At 41.4% G+C, this 17,417-nt stretch overlaps 2 protein-coding genes across 2 annotated transcripts; both read right to left on the bottom strand.

Moving 5' to 3' along the window:
• Positions 1 to 919: 919 nt before the first annotated feature.
• On the bottom strand, positions 920 to 6,011 carry LOC139386414 (claudin-3-like). The gene is made up of 3 exons (XM_071131990.1): positions 5,334 to 6,011; positions 4,066 to 4,082; positions 920 to 3,433 (listed from the first exon to the last, which is right to left on the bottom strand). The coding sequence occupies exons 1-3, from the start codon at positions 5,793 to 5,795 to the stop codon at positions 2,773 to 2,775; spliced, it is 1,140 nt and encodes a 379-aa protein (XP_070988091.1). The 5' UTR covers positions 5,796 to 6,011; the 3' UTR covers positions 920 to 2,772.
• A 2,129-nt stretch (positions 6,012 to 8,140) lies between these two features.
• Positions 8,141 to 9,050, bottom strand: LOC139385547 (claudin-4). Its single transcript, XM_071130694.1, has one exon. It carries the CDS (start codon positions 8,981 to 8,983, stop codon positions 8,309 to 8,311), a length of 675 nt encoding a protein of 224 aa, XP_070986795.1. The 5' UTR covers positions 8,984 to 9,050; the 3' UTR covers positions 8,141 to 8,308.
• Between the last annotated feature and the right edge of the window lie 8,367 nt (positions 9,051 to 17,417).

Here is a 17,417-nt window from a genome sequence, read left to right on the forward strand (position 1 = left end):
GTTTCTGAACTCCAGTTTTATGACTCATGTCAGAGAGAGAATGCTTTGTTTACTGTGTAAACTTGACTTTCCTTAGTCCTTTCAATTTAACATGTTGCAATGACTGCTGTATAACCCCCCAAACCAAATATACTTTATGAGGCATAGAGATCTCCAGCCCACCATGGTAATACTGCTGAAATAACCCTGAGGTTGGATCAATGATTAACACCCTTCAAACACACTATACTGCCCCAGTCTTGTATAGGAAAAGCCATCTGAACTGCATATGTAGCAGGTACCACTTAACGTGATCAGTTTAATAATAGTCTCTCACCAGATCTACATCTTTTGAAACTGAAGCTTTTGGACATCACACTTCCAAGATTTCCAAACATCTTAGAAAGAGATCCCATTATCCTAACTTTCATTTAGTAGGACCATCAGTCAGCCAACAACAACAACGCAAATTAGCAAATTACAAATACATTGGTTTTGTTTTTCAACTGTATCAAATGACATTACTTTGAAATCATCATGATTGGAGTTCATACAGTTTTGTTACAGAAGTTGAATGGTTGTTGCCTTATGTTGCAATGTCAAAAGGTTGCATTTGACTCAGTTGAAAAGTCATTTGAATAATCAACGGGAAAATGTAGGGACACCATGCTTCAATAACTATAGAGCTGCTTATTCTGTTCATATGCATATCTTAGCTTTTTAATGTACATGTGATCCCCCTTTTCGGAGGAAATAACAATGGACTATAGCCAAACTGAAACGGTACAGTAGTTAATATCACTGGATCCAGTCATGGTGATTAGATAGATATTTTGTTTGAAGTGACATTGATATGTGGAGGAAGAGACAACAGTTGGCTGGTAAGGTGCTGGTAAGGTGAGACTCCAGTCTCCAGGGACTTTTCTCTCCCATATTTACTATGAGAGCCCAATTAATATTTCAGCATTTGTAAGGTGCTACAGGAGGTGTTTTAAACATGAGACTGGACGTCTTAAAGTCACAGCCAGCATGCAGGAAACAGACTTCAAATTGGTTTTAGAAACAATTAGACATTTGGTTCCTGTGTATTTCTTGGATTCATCTACGTCCTTAATTGAAGATGATATATGCTCTAGGCCTGCTGCTACTGAATATAATTCTACCTTTTTATCATTTATTTCAGTCTTCTTTTCCTACTCTGCTGACATAACATTTGCCACCTGCACCTGTGAGGTGATCTCTTGTTGGTAATTGTTTATTGCTGTTGTGGTAAAGTTACTGATTGGTGGCGGTAACATGGCCTCTTGGATTGCATTTGAGGCTACCTTACACTGGCACATGTACTGATCCTTATCCCAGCATCCAACAACTTCTCATTGGATTAAAAAAAAACATTACAAAACTGCTGAAGTACAACAAATATATTGTTGGTAGTGTATGAACCTCTGTGTGCCGATGGTAACTAAATAAAACAAGAGGAAAATATATACATAATTGATTATTGCTTTCTGAATTAAACCAATAGAGATGCAAACCTTCATAAAATAACTGTCTTTATTAAAAAGCAGGTGATGTGCAGTTAACACTGCAGGACTAACACACACTGTAGCACTGTTCTGGCTGGACACAGGTGCACAATGCCCCCATTTCTCCTCATTGCCCCAAAACACTGAGGCCCTCAGTTCGTCTGCTCCCAACCTGTTCTCCCTTCCCTCTGTGCACCACTATCCACACTGTGTTGAATTCATCTGTCATCTATCTGGAGTGCAGGTGACAGCATTCAGTACAGATACAGTACTCTGTATGTTAGTAGTATTTCGGATCTTATTAGGATCCCCATTAGCTGCTGCCAAGGCAGTCGTTACTCTTCCTGGCATCCAAACAGATGATTACATCACACAATCACACTGATGATAGAACATCACCATCAAACAAATGCATCTCTTTCACAAAGTCTTTTACAAAACAAAATGCAAAAATATTCCAACACAAAATTCTAATCCTACATAAAAAATAAACACAGTTCCTTAAAAAAGTATTTGTGAACATACTGATTTTGTTCAATCTTCTGTATTCTTGCAGTGAAAAAAAAAACATTTCCACCTCTGTCTTTTTATTAACGTATCAGTCAAATTTAGTATTTTTAACAGCCTTCCTTAGTTTGAAATCATCATGCTTCATTTATATGAGGCAATAACATAGAGAAATGTCAATGAGAAGATAATGATTGAATATTCTACATTATATATCATTTGATGTAGCGTAGTTGCCTGAAGCTACGGAAATAATGAAATGTTAGTGATTTAAAATATGAATGGACTCAATGACTAACATCTTAGACAGGAATAATCATAAAAGTACAAACGTTATGTCATTAATTCAATTAGGCTTGTGAATGTTTTTAAATGAGCTTGATATATTTTCAATGGATATGCATAGCTCACTAATAATCCAACCCTTAAAACCTTGTAATTGAATTCATAAATGTAGAGACTACTGATCTTATTTTTAATTTCCTTTGTTCTCACTAAACCCAAATGGAAAGCATATGATCCTTCTTTCTTACACAATCCGGCCCTGGAACTTCTATGCTTTTCCTTCAGAGTAGATATTACAGAGACAAGTACTGTACACACGTAGACAAATCCAACAAAACAATGGTGAAAAAAGCAAAAACAAACACATCCCTTCATTGCGGAGTCTCCTTGGGATTCACGAAGCCCCATTAGAAACACGTGTAGAATAACGTTTTTGGTTGCTATATAAATAGTCCTTGTCCCATCCATCGTCCCATCACACATAGTCTTTTCTCTCGAACCCGGGCCCACCTGGGGTAGAGCGTGAGACAGAGTATGCCATCCGTGAGGGGTTGTACCTCTTCTCCCGAGGGGGACAGGAACAGCAGAGGAGGCTTCCCCCGAGGATCATGAGGGCTGAAGCCCCCCAGCCAATGTAGAGCGCTGCCCCTAACTCCCTGCGCTGAGCATCAGTCAGCAGCGGGTTGTAGAAGTCCCGGATGATAGTGTTGGCTGACCAGGACACTGGTATCAGCTGCATGACTCCCGACACGATGAAGAACACCCCAGAGATGATCATGACTTTAGCTTTGGATGCCTCGTCCTCGATACAGTTGGTGCACTTGGCCCCGGCGATGGCGATGAGCACGGCCAGGATGGCCAGGAGGATGGAGATGACCGTGAGGGCCCTGGCGGCCTGGAGGTCCTGGGAGAGGGCCAGCATGGAGTCATAGACCTTACACTGCATCTGGCCTGTGCTCTGGACAACACAGGTCATCCACAGGCCCTCCCAGATGATCTGAGCCGTGACGATGTTGCTGCCGATGAAGGCTGTTACTCGCCACATGGGCAGGGTGCAGGACACGATGGCAATGATCCATCCTAATACGCATAGAGCGATCCCCACTAACTCCAACCCTGCAGACATGGTGGTAGTTCTGTTGTTGCTGGAGCTCCTTCTGTGTTCCTTTCAGTGCGCCGTGTTCCGTCACACCTGAGATACCTGAGAGGATCTGACAGAGGATCTGTGAGAAAGAAAGAGACCAGCCAGAGTCAGAGACACTAACACCAATTTACTTAATTTAGCCCCTAGCACCTGTGAGTTTGTGATGTGTGATGTTCTGGTGCAGCCGGGAAGACAAGTATCCTTTATATCCCAGATCAGCTGAAGGGAGGAGCCCTGGAAGGTCCAAAAAAATGCTTCTCTGTGACATCACAGGGTAGGATTAAAAGTTGTAAAAAAAAATGGTGGTTTTCAAAACCTGCAAGGAGTTACTAGCCAGTATTATCGGTATTATCTTGCTCTTCACGTCACCACGAATCTCATAGTGTTTGTAAATCACTCTTTTTAAAATGTTTTAGCTTTTGACATCGGTTAGAACTTTTTAACTTTATATATATATATATTTTAAACCTAAATTAAAAATGAGGTTGAAAAGTGGGGGAATTTCCCTTTACTCATTAATAATAGATTAGCCCTAATCTTGTCTCCTCAGAGCAATCATTCTCTCACAGCATTAGCTGAAGCAGCTTGTAAAATAAGAATGCCTGATCTCAATTCATCGGCAACAAGCTGTCTTGTTCACTCTATTTGACGTGGTCTAACGGTCATGTCTGTCTGTCACTGACTCCAGTGCCCTTGAATTCCTAACAACCGGGAGGGTCTCCCCTAGTTATGCCCCAGAAACTGGGATAATAGACTTTCATGACCCGGTGTTGATAACTCTCTCCGATCCCCATCTTGCTATGAAACAGACCCATTGTTTTAGGGGCCATTTTGGAATGGCTGAAAGTGGGGGGCTGACAAAGCAAGCTCCTTGTTATCTAAGCCCAACAGATATGGTAGTCAGACAGGTAGCTAGCAGCTATGAAAGAGAATCCAACTCAACACATCATTACCATGGATAGATACCCAAGGATCAGTGAAGGAAAATGCCTGTTATTTCCTGATCTGGGTAGAATGAATGACACAGAGGCAGTTCTCTGATATAAGCTGAGAGATTTAAACATACTTTTCTTATAAACTGTATAGCGAGTAGCACAGGACCTAGTGGCACTTCCCATGTAGCAAATCACTTAATAATGTGAATGAAATGTACTGTATAAAGTAACATATAGCAACAAGTTATATTTTTCTGTAATTATATAAAAAAATATTTGAAGAAAAAATGAAGTTTATGAAACAGTTTTTATTGTGAAATTGACACACATCCAACATCAAAATAGTTGATATTTTCACACTTAACAAAAGCTGTTAAACGGTCAGTGTTTGGCATATTGTTATCCAACATACACACAACATACGCTGTTATTCATTCAGTCTATAGAATATAAAATGTAACAATGCAGATGGTTTCAATTCAATTCCTTTCAAATAGTAAGATTACAATACAATATTTACAACACCTTTGTATATTTTAAACAGGCATACAGTACGAAATAAAAGTACATCAAGTCCAGTTTGTTGTGTTCCCCTTCAACAGAGCACCATCAAAAATGATCCAGTAAAAATCAGTATTTTATTGTATTGGTAGAAATCACCACCATTTTATCTGTTCTGGAATTCAAGGTTGGTATCAAATGTCCTTCGTCCGCTGAGCAGAAAGCAGAAAGCAGCTGCTGCCAGATATCCAGGTCAGTTCAAACATAGTCTCTTTTGTCATAGCCGCTAGGGGCCACAGACCTGGTCAGGGAGTACACCATCCGCGAGGGCGGCCCTGCATACCTCTTCTCAGGTTGTGGGGGGCAACTACAGCACAGGATGCACCCCCCAATGAGGAGAAAAGCGGCTGCAGCCCAGCCCAGGTAGAGAGCCCCTCCAATCTCCCTTTTGTGAGCCTCAGGAGTGATGGGACTATAGAACTCCATGATGATGCTGTTGGCTGACCAGGACACAGGGATCAGCTGCGTCAGCGCTGCTACGATGAAGGCTACCCCCGCTGCGATCATCACCCGGGCCTTGGCCGTCTCGTCCTTTACACAGTTGGTACACTTAGCCCCCACCACGGCCACCAGCACCCCCATGATTCCCACAACTATGGAGATGACTGTGAGGGCTCGGGCTGCCTGCAGGTCCGAGCTGAGGGCCAGCATGGAGTCATATACCTTACACTGCATCTGGCCCGTGCTTTGGACCACACAGGTCATCCAGATGCCCTCCCAGATGGTCTGAGCCGTGATGATGTTGACCCCAATGAAAGCGGACACCCTCCACATGGGCAGGGCGCAGGACACGATGCTCAATATCCAACCCAGGACAGCCAGGATCATCCCCAGGATCTCTAGTCCCAACACAGCCATTTTCTTGTTTTACCTTCCTCTGTAAGCAAGTCTACAGGTGTCTTCACTCTCTTCACTTCACTGTCTCAACTTCACGCACAGAACGGTTTCACTGTCTGGGTTCTGCTCTGGAATTCTCACCACCTGTATACTCCCAGTTATCTTTATAGCACTCCACCAACAGATGGTAGAGTCTCATGGTGATTGGCCAAGGAGGTTTTCAAATGTTTTTTCTTTTCTTTCTTCTCAACGACCCCCAGAACAAGCTTTGGCATGAGAACGGCTTGGCTGCACAGATTAATGATTGAAAGGTTGGGCCATGATTGATCCCCAACTGTTTGGGCTGAGGGGAAGGTCAATAAATGGCCAAAGCGAAATAGTTAAAGGATAACGAACAGGTTAAGAATGGACAAGGTAATAATTACAAGTGGAGGAATTGGGAATAACATAAACTCATGTGTTCGTTCAACAGATGTCTACCATTGTACAATTATGTTCAGTTCAAGATACATATTTAGCTCTCTGTGGAGTGTTTACCTCAGTGTATTACTGCTAACCCTTAGAGAGAGCTGCCTAGGAGAATCTGTGTTGGCCTACTGTGTACAAGCACTATTGGCTAGTTTCCAACCCAAATACCCTAATGAAGGCATAAGCTGAATTGCGTTGGGTTTAATAATAAATATATTTTTAAACAAACTTCCATGGTTGCTGAATATCTTTTCATCTGGTTTCCAACCCCAGCAGTAGGGCTCTTTCTTGGATCACTTTCTTTCAAAATGACATGACCTGGGTCAGGAGCCAATGACTGCTCTCTCTGGTACCTGATAACATTATTTTGGGAGATGACGTTGCACAATGAATAAATGCAAAGCTGCATTTGATCATTGTTTTCCACTGCCATGATTCAGACAACAGACAAGCCTGAATTTCATAGTAAATTGTATCTTCTTTCTGACTGCCATTGAAGATTTCTGACAAAATGTGAGACTCCGCTATCTTTTGTCTTTGTTTGGCTAACAGATTTAGAGATCACAGTTAGACAAGTTTCTATTTGGCTGTCAAACATCTCCCAGTGAGTGAGTGGGATAGTGGTCATTGTGGCTTGGGAGTTGATGTGATGAGTGGGTCAGTGTTATCAGACAGTGTCCTCTCCTCAAGGTCACTCTGCACCAAAGGGTTTCACCTTTATTTGAACTGTCTCAACTGTCTGCAGCACAGGAAGTCCCACACACAGACACTGGACTCTGCATGGTTATAGATGGGTACTTACACTCCACAGGTGAACAGACTGAGTAACACAATAGAGCTATTGGAGGCTATGCTTGTTTGTACGATGCTCAAACATCCCTAGGCAGTACTTTAAGTCTATGCTATAAGACTGTCTTAAAAGTGTTTTCCCCTCATCTTATTCTTAGACTATAATGTAAATAAAGCCATTGTCCTATTTTTCATCAATGGGAGCATTGTGAAAGAAGCTAGTTCACCTTATGATCACAGTGTGGGTTACCTACCTCCCCTCCCTATGAAAATGGCTGCTTTTTGTCAGGCTCAGTTTCACTCTCCCAAATGGAACAGGGGGCACAATGGAAGGCAGCAGAAGGCACCCTTCAGAAACAAAAATGACATTGTTGCTGCTCACATTAGCATTGAAATCAAAAAACGTATTTGTGAGCGGTAGACGGGCTGAGTTGTCTAGATTTCAGGTGATATGGACCTGCAGGCATTCCTTCCCTATATTTTGGTATATTTCTTCAGATCCTGTGTCTTCAATGGGATGTCCTGTCTCAGTGTTCCGTTGGTAGCCTGACCTTATTAAGCCAGTTTCATCCTTAACCATAGGCACAGTTACCCCTCCACACATTCATAGCATTCCTGTGGTTATATCATCTGTGATAAGACCTTACTTTCAGAAGGGAATGTCCCTGCTATAAGCCAATTTAACAAAAAAGGAGTTGCTTGTCAGTATGATGTATACTATTGTATACACACATTAGCTGGCACAGTGCATGATGTACTCACATTATGATATCATACTGCTGGATAATAATGCAAAATGCTGTAATTTTCCCGGTAAAGAGTGAACTTATCTTCATTTTTGTATCATCATTGTCAGTCGTGCTAGAAGATTCTGAGTAGACACAACTTACTTAGGGTTAAATGGGAAAGTTATTTTAATTATTTTAAACAACATTAACATTTTCATGATCTAAATCTTCATCATTGAGTAACATTCATTTGAAATTTAGTACACATTTTTGGGTAAAACATGAATAGGATATTTCTCTAATTTATTTGACTCTATAAATGCATGTCTCTAGCTTTACAGAAATCATATATGTAAAACACAATCTAGCATTAATCGGCAATCATTTATACTTTATATCTGAATCACATATCCCACATGGCTGCATTTGTTCTGCACTACCCCTATAGTGTGTAATCAGGAAAGGGGGGTCGCTAACACTAGTTATCCCATCAGTCCCATCAGTCTCAAGGGGCTGTCTCTATACTAAAGCCATTGAACATACACTCTCTCACACATAGTCCCTCCTCATATATCCATTGACAGACATGGGAGACTTGACAGCAGAGTAGTTCACCACCTTGTGGTGCCCAGACCCAGCCCCGTTCCCACCCTGGGATGCTTTCGGGGGGCAGGAGCAGCAGAGTAGAGCTCCCCCTAGGAGAAGCAAACAGGAGGCAGTCCATCCAAAATACAGTGAGTTCCCAAACTCCCTCTTCCCCGTTTCCTCCAGCATCGGGTCGTAGAAATCCAAGACGATGGTGTTAGCCGTCCACGATACAGCCGTCAGCAGCAACAGCCCCGCCATGATGAAGGTCACCCCGGCTCCCAGCAACATGCGAGGCTTGCTGCCCGTGTCCGAGCTGCAGTTGGTGCACTTGGCCCCGGCTACAGACAGGCCGATGCCCATGATGCACAGCACCATAGAGACGATGACAAGGGCTCGGGCCGCCTGTAGGTCCACAGGGAGTCCAAGCATGGAGTCGTGGACCTTGCAGTGCATCTGGCCCGTGCTCTGGACAGAACAGTTCATCCACAGGCCCTCCCAGATCACTTGAGATATGACAATGTTCTGGCCAATGTAGGCGGCTACTCTCCACATTGGCAGGCCACAGGCTACCATGACCCCTAGCCAGCCTGACACACAAAGGATCATACCCAGGATCTCCAGGCCGGCCGAGGCCATCTCTGGAACTAGTCTCTCCCTGTCCCTTGGTGCTCTGGTCCTGGTCTGTGGCTGTCGTCTTTCTCTATTCTTGGTGATGTGATCTTGGGCTGTGGTCTGTCCCTTGTGCAGAGCTGTTGTAGTCTCCCCTTGTCCCCTGGCACTGGGCTGTTGTCTGTCTCTGTTCCTGTGTCTTCTGGGCTGGGCTGCAGTAGTCACTCCCTATCCCTGGGTCTCTCAGGTTTGGTCTGGATAGAAGGCGCTCTGTGTCTCAGAGCACAGCCCTCTAAAGATGATATCAGATCTCCTTGGCTCAGAACGCCCTGGATAAGACTTTAGTCAGTTACGGAGAAAGGGGGAAAGAGAAGGAGAGTGGGATAAACATATTCTACCGTTCTTTATACTGCTAAGAAGATTGTAAAGTGGAGTCAGTTTACATTCAAATAACACCAAATATTTTAGGGTAACATTGATATTTTCGCTTCACAGCTAAATCAGCTAAATCGGGTAACTCCAGTAACTGAATCACTGTCTCTGCATATGAGGTCAAGACACACAATGACAGGCTTTGTTCAGTCAGTTAGACAGATACATTATACCTCTTGGGAGAAACCGCTCTGCTCAGAACAGGCCTGGCACTGAACATGTGTCTTACTCTGCCTGTTTTGTTCAATTAAGTTCTATAAGTCTTATACCATGAAAAAAACATGTGAACTGAACAGGAAAACCTCTAGCCCTATCAACGTTTCACCTTGTTTGTTAGCGTATTCACTCAAGTTGTAATGGATGTTATCTGGACGTACAGTGCCTTGCGAAAGTATTCGGCCCCCTTGAACTTTGCGACCTTTTGCCACATTTCAGGCTTCAAACATAAAGATATAAAACTGTATTTTTTGGGACACAATCATGAAGTGGAACGACATTTATTGGATATTTCAAACTTTTTTAACAAATCAAAAACTGAAAAATTGGGCGTGCAAAATTATTCAGCCCCTTTACTTTCAGTGCAGCAAACTCTGTCCAGAAGTTCAGTGAGGATCTCTGAATGATCCAATGTTGACCTAAATGACTAACGATGATAAATACAATCCATCTGTGTGTAATCAAGTCTCCGTATAAATGCACCTGCACTGTGATAGTCTCAGAGGTCCGTTAAAAGCGCAGAGAGCATCATGAAGAACAAGGAACACACCAGGCAGGTCCGAGATACTGTTGTGAAGAAGTTTAAAGCTGGATTTGGATACAAAAAGATTTCCCAAGCTTTAAACATCCAGAGTTGTTTATGGGTGTGTATAATGGTTGTCCAGCCGTCCGTCTGTCTGTCTGTCTGTCTGTCTGTCTGTCTGTCTGTCTGTCTGTCTGTCTCTGTCTGTCTGTCGTAATGGTCCAACGAGGATCTGGTTTACACCTGATCTCAGGTTGACCCTATAGCTGTTTTGCCTACAGCAAGTTGTATAAAGCTCATTAAATGCAAACTACAAAAATACTTAAAAAGTGTCAATTAAACATTCAACGATCTTAGTGGTTACTCCCTAATACGAAGGGGAACTGAGGAGTAATTAAACATTCAACGATCTTAGTGGTTACTCCCTAATACGAAGGGGAACTGAGGAGTAATTAAACATTCAACAATCTTAGTGGTTACTCCCTAATACGAAGGGGAACTGAGGAGTAAAAATACAAAAATGATCTCTGTTTACAGAAGATGTAATTTTTTTTATATCTAGAAATAAAATGAAGTTACTTCAGAGATGTGTGAGGACAAGCATCATCGATAACGCAAGCCTCATCATGAAAACAGAAGCTACGATTAAGTTCCACATAATTATATTTTATATGTTGGCTCCCGTTACTGTAGTTACTGTAATATTCCCAACCAAAATATGTATGAGCAGCTTTGTGACTCAAAATGAATCAGAAATGCATAGTTCAGTTTCTGCAAAAGACTAATTTGCCTAACAGTTGGTAGCAGCGTTGTACTAGTCTAAGATAACTCTGGGGAGACTGGCTATAATCCTAGACTCATATCACAATACAAACACACGTGTCCAGGAACACCTAGAAAAGGCTACCCACAGACAGAATACCTACAGGATAAGGTTTGAATCACCTGAATTGTTCACCTGCCGTTGGAACGGGAGCAGGTTAGACCAGTTTCCAGGGTTACAGGTGCCTGGCTAGCTTGTCACTACCTCCTGCCATGTATATATACATGGCATGAGGTAGGTACAACCCTTTTTGGTAACAGGTAGAACTATTTTGGGTTCCATGTAGAACCCTCTGTGGAAAGGGTTTTACATGGAACCCAGAAGGGATCTACCTAGAACCAAAAAGGGTTCTTCAAAGGGTTTTCCTATGTGGACAGCCGAAGACACATTTCAGGTCCTAGATAGCACCTTTTTTCTAAGAGTGTAGGGAGAGGGAGAGGGAAGGGGAGAGGGAGAGGGGGAGAGAGAGAGAGAGAGAGAGAGAGACCTTGTTGATAGATTCTCTACCTTCTCTAAATTCTTCAATTTTAAACCTTTTTTGGTGACTCTTTTTCTTCTAGTATCTGAAATAATTAAACAAAATATAGATGAAAAACTTTTAGTAACCAAAAGTAGACAGAGAGATAACTTTTGGAGAAATGTTTTCCTCTGACATTCCTGTACTGTAGTACATTCAGAGTTAATTCTAGGTTCCAGCAAATGAATAACAGAAAATCCCTGGAGGCAGAATTGCTTTCTCTCCCTGTCACTTTTTGTCACTCACTATTGCACAATCCAGTCTGTAACTCTTGGTGTCTCTGATGCCACAACACACTATGGCACATTACTCAGCATTATCCCCTGAGAAAATACGATCGGACAAAAGAATTGAAAAAAGTGAAACCTGCCTCTAAATTCACCCCTTCATTAGAAAACATGAAATTACAGTGTGATACATTCAACATGTAGATTTAAAGGAACTTGAGTCGACTGTGTCTGGAGGACAGTCACCTAAATCTTCTGAGAATTATAAAGATTCTCATGACAAGAAATAAGGTATTATAACAACTCTTATTACACCTGATGACCACTTTGATTTAGTTTACATGTCATTTTCCTAGCCACCGTGCTTCTACACCTGTATTGCTTGCTGTTTGGGATTTTAGGCTGGGTTTCTGTACAGCACTTTGAGATATCAGCTGATGTACGAAGGGCTACATAAATACATTTGATTTGATTTGATTTGATGATGCATGTGATGCTCTGTCAATCCAGAACCACATGAGTCATTGAATTTCCTGTGCTTCTAATGGTTGCTAGTTAACGTGAGATCTTTGTCGCATGCTTGGATAACCCACTGAAACTGTGACTCTGTCCCCTTCATCATGATCCCTGGGCACAGAATAATTACATCACAGATCACACACAACAACCTCCCCCTGACTCCTACCCAACCACCCACACAGATACACACACAGATATCCGTACTTGTAGGAGAAAACCACACATCCTTATTTTCATCAACCATTATACTAAAACCAAATAAAAATGATCCCGTAATAGCATCACGGGAGTGCAACATGCCTTCTAGCCTTTCGTTAAGCCGTAATTGTAAATAAGAATTTGTTCTTAACTGACTTGCCTAGTTAAATAAAGGTTAAATCAAATTCAATAAATAAATAGTTCACACCCGCAACAATAACAATGTCTGAAAATACCACTACCTCTACATAAGCTAATTCACACTTCTAAGAATGATCAAATGTGTGGTTGGGTTATACAACCTAGTATTATATAAAAAAAAAGCTATGACTATTCAACCCCAGAAGTTATAGTTCAATTAGCACTACACATAGGCTGTGTTTATACTTTCTGTGGTGTGAAAAGCACTAAAGGTACAGTTTAGACCAGGGCTGTTCAATTCCAGTTCTGCAGGGCCTAAATAGTTATGTTTTTTTGTTTCTGCTAGTTAATTGCACTCACCTGGTGTCCCAGGTCTGAATAAGTCCCTTAATTGAAGGAGAGGATACAAACCAGAAGTGTTTCAGCCCTCCAGGGCCGACATTGAACAGCCCTGGTTTAGACAGTGGCAGGTGTTTTTGTCTCTTTGTGACCAACGTCATGTGATCCTGGGAGTAGTGTGTGCCTTTTATTGAAACTGCATGTATCTCAACAAGCCTTTTATTTCTTACACCCAGAACAACAATAACAATATCTGGAAATACTATCATTCAGTTTCAACTGCCTCTTTATTAGGAGTTCCACAATGTGATCAACATTACACCATAGAACCAGATGTATGCTGTTTGACCAAAAAACTAGAAACAATCTAACAACATGTTACCACGTTACTAGAGTAATTACAGTGTTACTACAGCTGTATAAGAGAACACTGGACGAGAAGAAGTAATGAATAGTGTTACCAAAATAAGAAAAACAGTAATGTTGCAAGAAGGTTCTGCTTTGTAGGTGTCTATGTTGTTTACGGCATTCCTTTCTAGGTGTCTATGTTGTTTACGGCATTCCTTTCTAGGTGTCTATGTTGTTTACGCCATTCCTTTCTAGGTGTCTATGTTGTTTACGGCATTCCTTTCTAGGTGTCTATGTTGTTTACGACATTCCTTTCTAGGTGTCTATGTTGTTTACGGCATTCCTCTCTAGGTGTCTATGTTGTTTACGGCATTACTGTCTAGGTGTCTATGTTGTTTACGGCATTCCTTTCTAGGTGTCTATGTTGTTTACGGCATTCCTCTCTAGGTGTCTATGTTGTTTACGGCATTCCTTTCTAGGTGTCTATGTTGTTTACGGCATTCCTTTCTAGGTGTCTCTGTTGTTTACGGCATTCCTGTGTAGCAGCACTGCGGGTGTTTGAGTGTTTGATTACATGTTTACTACGTGATCTGGTGTAGGACTCCTGATCCTAAAACAGTGGACCCTCTGAGGCCGATCTGAGTATAATCTCAGTTATAAGGTGATACGCTCCAAAACAATCTCTCTTCCTCAATGCGTAGTACCAGAGTGGGGAACTCAATCTTCTTGAGTTTCTCCATGCCAGGGTAAAATAGGGGCATTGTTCCTAGAGGTAATTTAAGCTCTCTAACAGTGGCCTCTTTCATATATGGAAACAATCTGTATCCCCCCCCCCCCCCCCCCTTCCTTTTCTCTCTACAGTCTGACAACTGCGATCACCTTCGGTTGTGTTTGTGGCTAGTCGAAGACAGACCCGTCCACAGAACTAACCAGCCAGACCCCTTGTCCATCAAAGCAGACACGTCCTCCAGGCAAACGGAAGAACAACAGGCTATAGCCCTCCAACCCCTAAGGACTGACATCTCCTTGCAAGGTCAGCTTTCAAGTATTCCTTTTCGCTCTTGCCTCTACAAAATGGTGGATGAACTGAATGACTTGTCTGATGTGCATCTATCAACTGCTCAGGTGACATAAAGAAAGATTTGATTGATTGGTTGGTTGGTTGATTGGTTGGTTGATTGGTTGGTTGATTGGTTGGTTGATTGATACTTTAACAGACATCGCTGGAGGGGAGTTCACTTTCTCTCTCTGAGTAGAGTAGAGTAACAGGACAATCATTCACTCACTCAATACGGTGGTCTTTATCAGATTTCACATGTATGTCCAATTGTAACGTTTTAATGAAATGGTGTGGTGTAGTGCAAATATTTTTGTACGGAAGTGCCCCCCCCAAAAAAATGTTTAAGTACGTCATCATTTCTCAATCAAAGTTTGTACTGACAGATGTAGCCTATTGAATATTATTACAGAATATATGTAAAATGCATCCTCCAAATGCAACGTCTGCTTATGTCGACGCACATATTGTCTCAAGAAAATGTTATATTTTGAATACCCTCAAACATCAAGTTAGGCATACCTGATTTCAAAATAGGCCATTACTGTCAATAGTAAATGATAATTCTTCACGTTTTACTGCTGAAATGTCCAAACTGCATCTGCATGCCAATCATTTGATCTCAATCAGTTTCATGAGAATATGCATTTAGATCTTCTTGAAATTCTCTTTTCTTGAGCAAATTATAGCAAATGGTGTGCTCTGTTGAGTTTTGGCCGTATGAGAAAACTAAATGCAACTATTCAGCTTCAGCTAACCATCTTAAAATCTCGTTACAAATGAGGAGGTGTTTTGGGTGTAGGTCTAACTGTAACCTTATAGGCCTACTATGCTATGCAATTATATTTGGTTCTGTTATGTAAAATACTAATGAATCATTATGTGATCTTGCAATAATTGATTCAGCTTCAGAAATAATATTTTTACCAGCTCCATGTATTCTCAAATTGAAAAAGGTGAGGGAGCGTTGCTTCCTTGCGCTCCTGCAGCACTACACCCCTGATGAAATGTAACTTTAGTTTAAATATTTGTACTGTTTTTGAAAGGGATTATCTCATAGAAAGGCAACATGTCTACCTTATTTTGGCAATGTCACAAGCCTGGGAAACCAAAGAGCACCTTACATATGAACTATTGTTGCAGTCTTGTAACATATTCTATGCAAGGGATTGTAAACTCAAGCAGGAAAATAATAAATTACAGTAGGCCTATGTATTCAAGGTGATCTGTAGGATGATATACTGGTATTTGAAATAATTAAATAAGTGGATATCCTGGTTAAACTCTGCCATTAGAGTTATAAAAGCATGTGTGTATTCTGGCATTGTTTCAAGTCAACATGATCTGCTGGGAGTCCCAGAGCTGCAAAGGTCAGCCATGGGGTCAAAGGTGAAGAGTGAATGTCAGGTAATGTAGGTAGCTGAAGTAGAATAACATTTTGTTAAAACTCTCTCATTGAAAACTATATAGCGACATCCCTTTCATTTGAGAAATGAAAGGGTTCTGTTCATATTAAGAGGAAAGGGGTTGGGAAGTATCTCAATCAAATGGTCTAATTGTCAGATTATAATACTTTTACCTGTCTAGCATTGATATTTGAGGTTTATATAAAAGATTTAAAAAAATCCTTATTCATAGATGACCTAACATGACCAGATGCACGGGGCATCATTGGCTGGGGGTTGGGGAGGGGAGGGGTGGGGTGAGAGGATTGGGGGAGGGGTGGTAGGGTTAGGGGAGGGTTGGTAGGGTTAGGGGAGGGGGGGGGGGGGGTTGGGGAGGGGTGGTAGGGTTATGGGAGGGTTGGTAGGGTTAGGGGAGGGTTGGTAGGGTTGGTAGCTTGGTTCAACTGCTAAATGACAAAATGCCATTGTATTTGACTTTAGCTAAAGACAGACAGTACTTCCAGACAGTGGCGCAGAAATGACATGTTATGTCAGCTAATACTCCTTCAGATGTATATTCATATCAAATATGTATAAAATATTTCAGAATGATCTGAATGGGTTTCCCATAACATGTGTACCTTTATTTAACTAGGCAAGTCAGTTAAAAACAAATTCTTATTTTCAATGACGACCAAGTGGGTTAACTGCCTTGTTCAGTGGCAGAACGACAGATTTTTACCTTGTCAGCTCAAGGATTTGCAACTTTTTGGTTATTAGTCCAATGCTCTAACCACTAGGCTACCTGCCGCCCCATAACATTGCATTGAAAGTGCATATTTCATTCATAATTTCGACTAAACGTATATTTTTAATGTATATGTGATTCTGAAAATAGAAATTTCAATGGTGATAAAAGTGTAAATATTTTTTTTTGTTCAACTTTAACTTCAAATTCACTGTCTCATGTTTTCTTTGACCGTACATGAGCAACGGCCTTTGATAATAATATCATAATATCCCTCAGCATGGCACTGGTTATTCTTAGCTCTTCAGCAACACCTCACACCAACCGTCAAACAGACATTTTTGTTGAGAAATCACAGACTAGATATATTAGATTACTGTTTAGTTGACAGTTTCATCCTAAAATAACATCCCAATTCCATTTTAGATACTTTATATACCAGGTTAGCCAAGCTGAAATGTAGGCCTAAAGTTTTGTTTGCTACAGTAGCCTAGGTAAATTTAACATAAGAGAAAATGGACAACTGATTGATGGCTTGAGAAGACTGGAGGTTGAGAAACGGCTTTGCCACTGGAATGTGACTTCTACTTTAGTCTACACTTGGATTTCGAGTAAGATGACACTCACCTCTTGAGCATCCTTCATTGTCCAATGGTGTCCCCTACAGGAATAACAACATACAACATCATCATTCTGTTACACCCCACATTCTGTTACACCACACATTCTGTTACACCCCACATTCTGTTACACCACACATTCTGTTACACCCCACATTCTGTTACACCCCACATTCTGTTACACCACACATTCTGTTACACCCCACATTATGTTACACCCCACATTCTGTTACACCACACATTCTGTTACACCACACATTCTGTTACACCACGCATTCTGTTACACCACGCATTCTGTTACACCCCGCATTCTGTTACACCCCACATTCTGTTACACCCCACATTCTGTTACACCACACATTCTGTTA

Source organism: Oncorhynchus clarkii, chromosome 27, assembly GCF_045791955.1.
Source record: "Oncorhynchus clarkii lewisi isolate Uvic-CL-2024 chromosome 27, UVic_Ocla_1.0, whole genome shotgun sequence".
Classification (NCBI taxonomy): Eukaryota; Metazoa; Chordata; class Actinopteri; order Salmoniformes; family Salmonidae; genus Oncorhynchus; species Oncorhynchus clarkii.

Excerpts from the sequence above, each read along its gene's own strand:
- LOC139386414 (XM_071131990.1), bottom strand. The coding sequence starts at position 5,795 with ATGGCTGTGTTGGGACTAGAGATCCTGGGGATGATCCTGGCTGTCCTG.
- LOC139385547 (XM_071130694.1), bottom strand. The coding sequence starts at position 8,983 with ATGGCCTCGGCCGGCCTGGAGATCCTGGGTATGATCCTTTGTGTGTCA.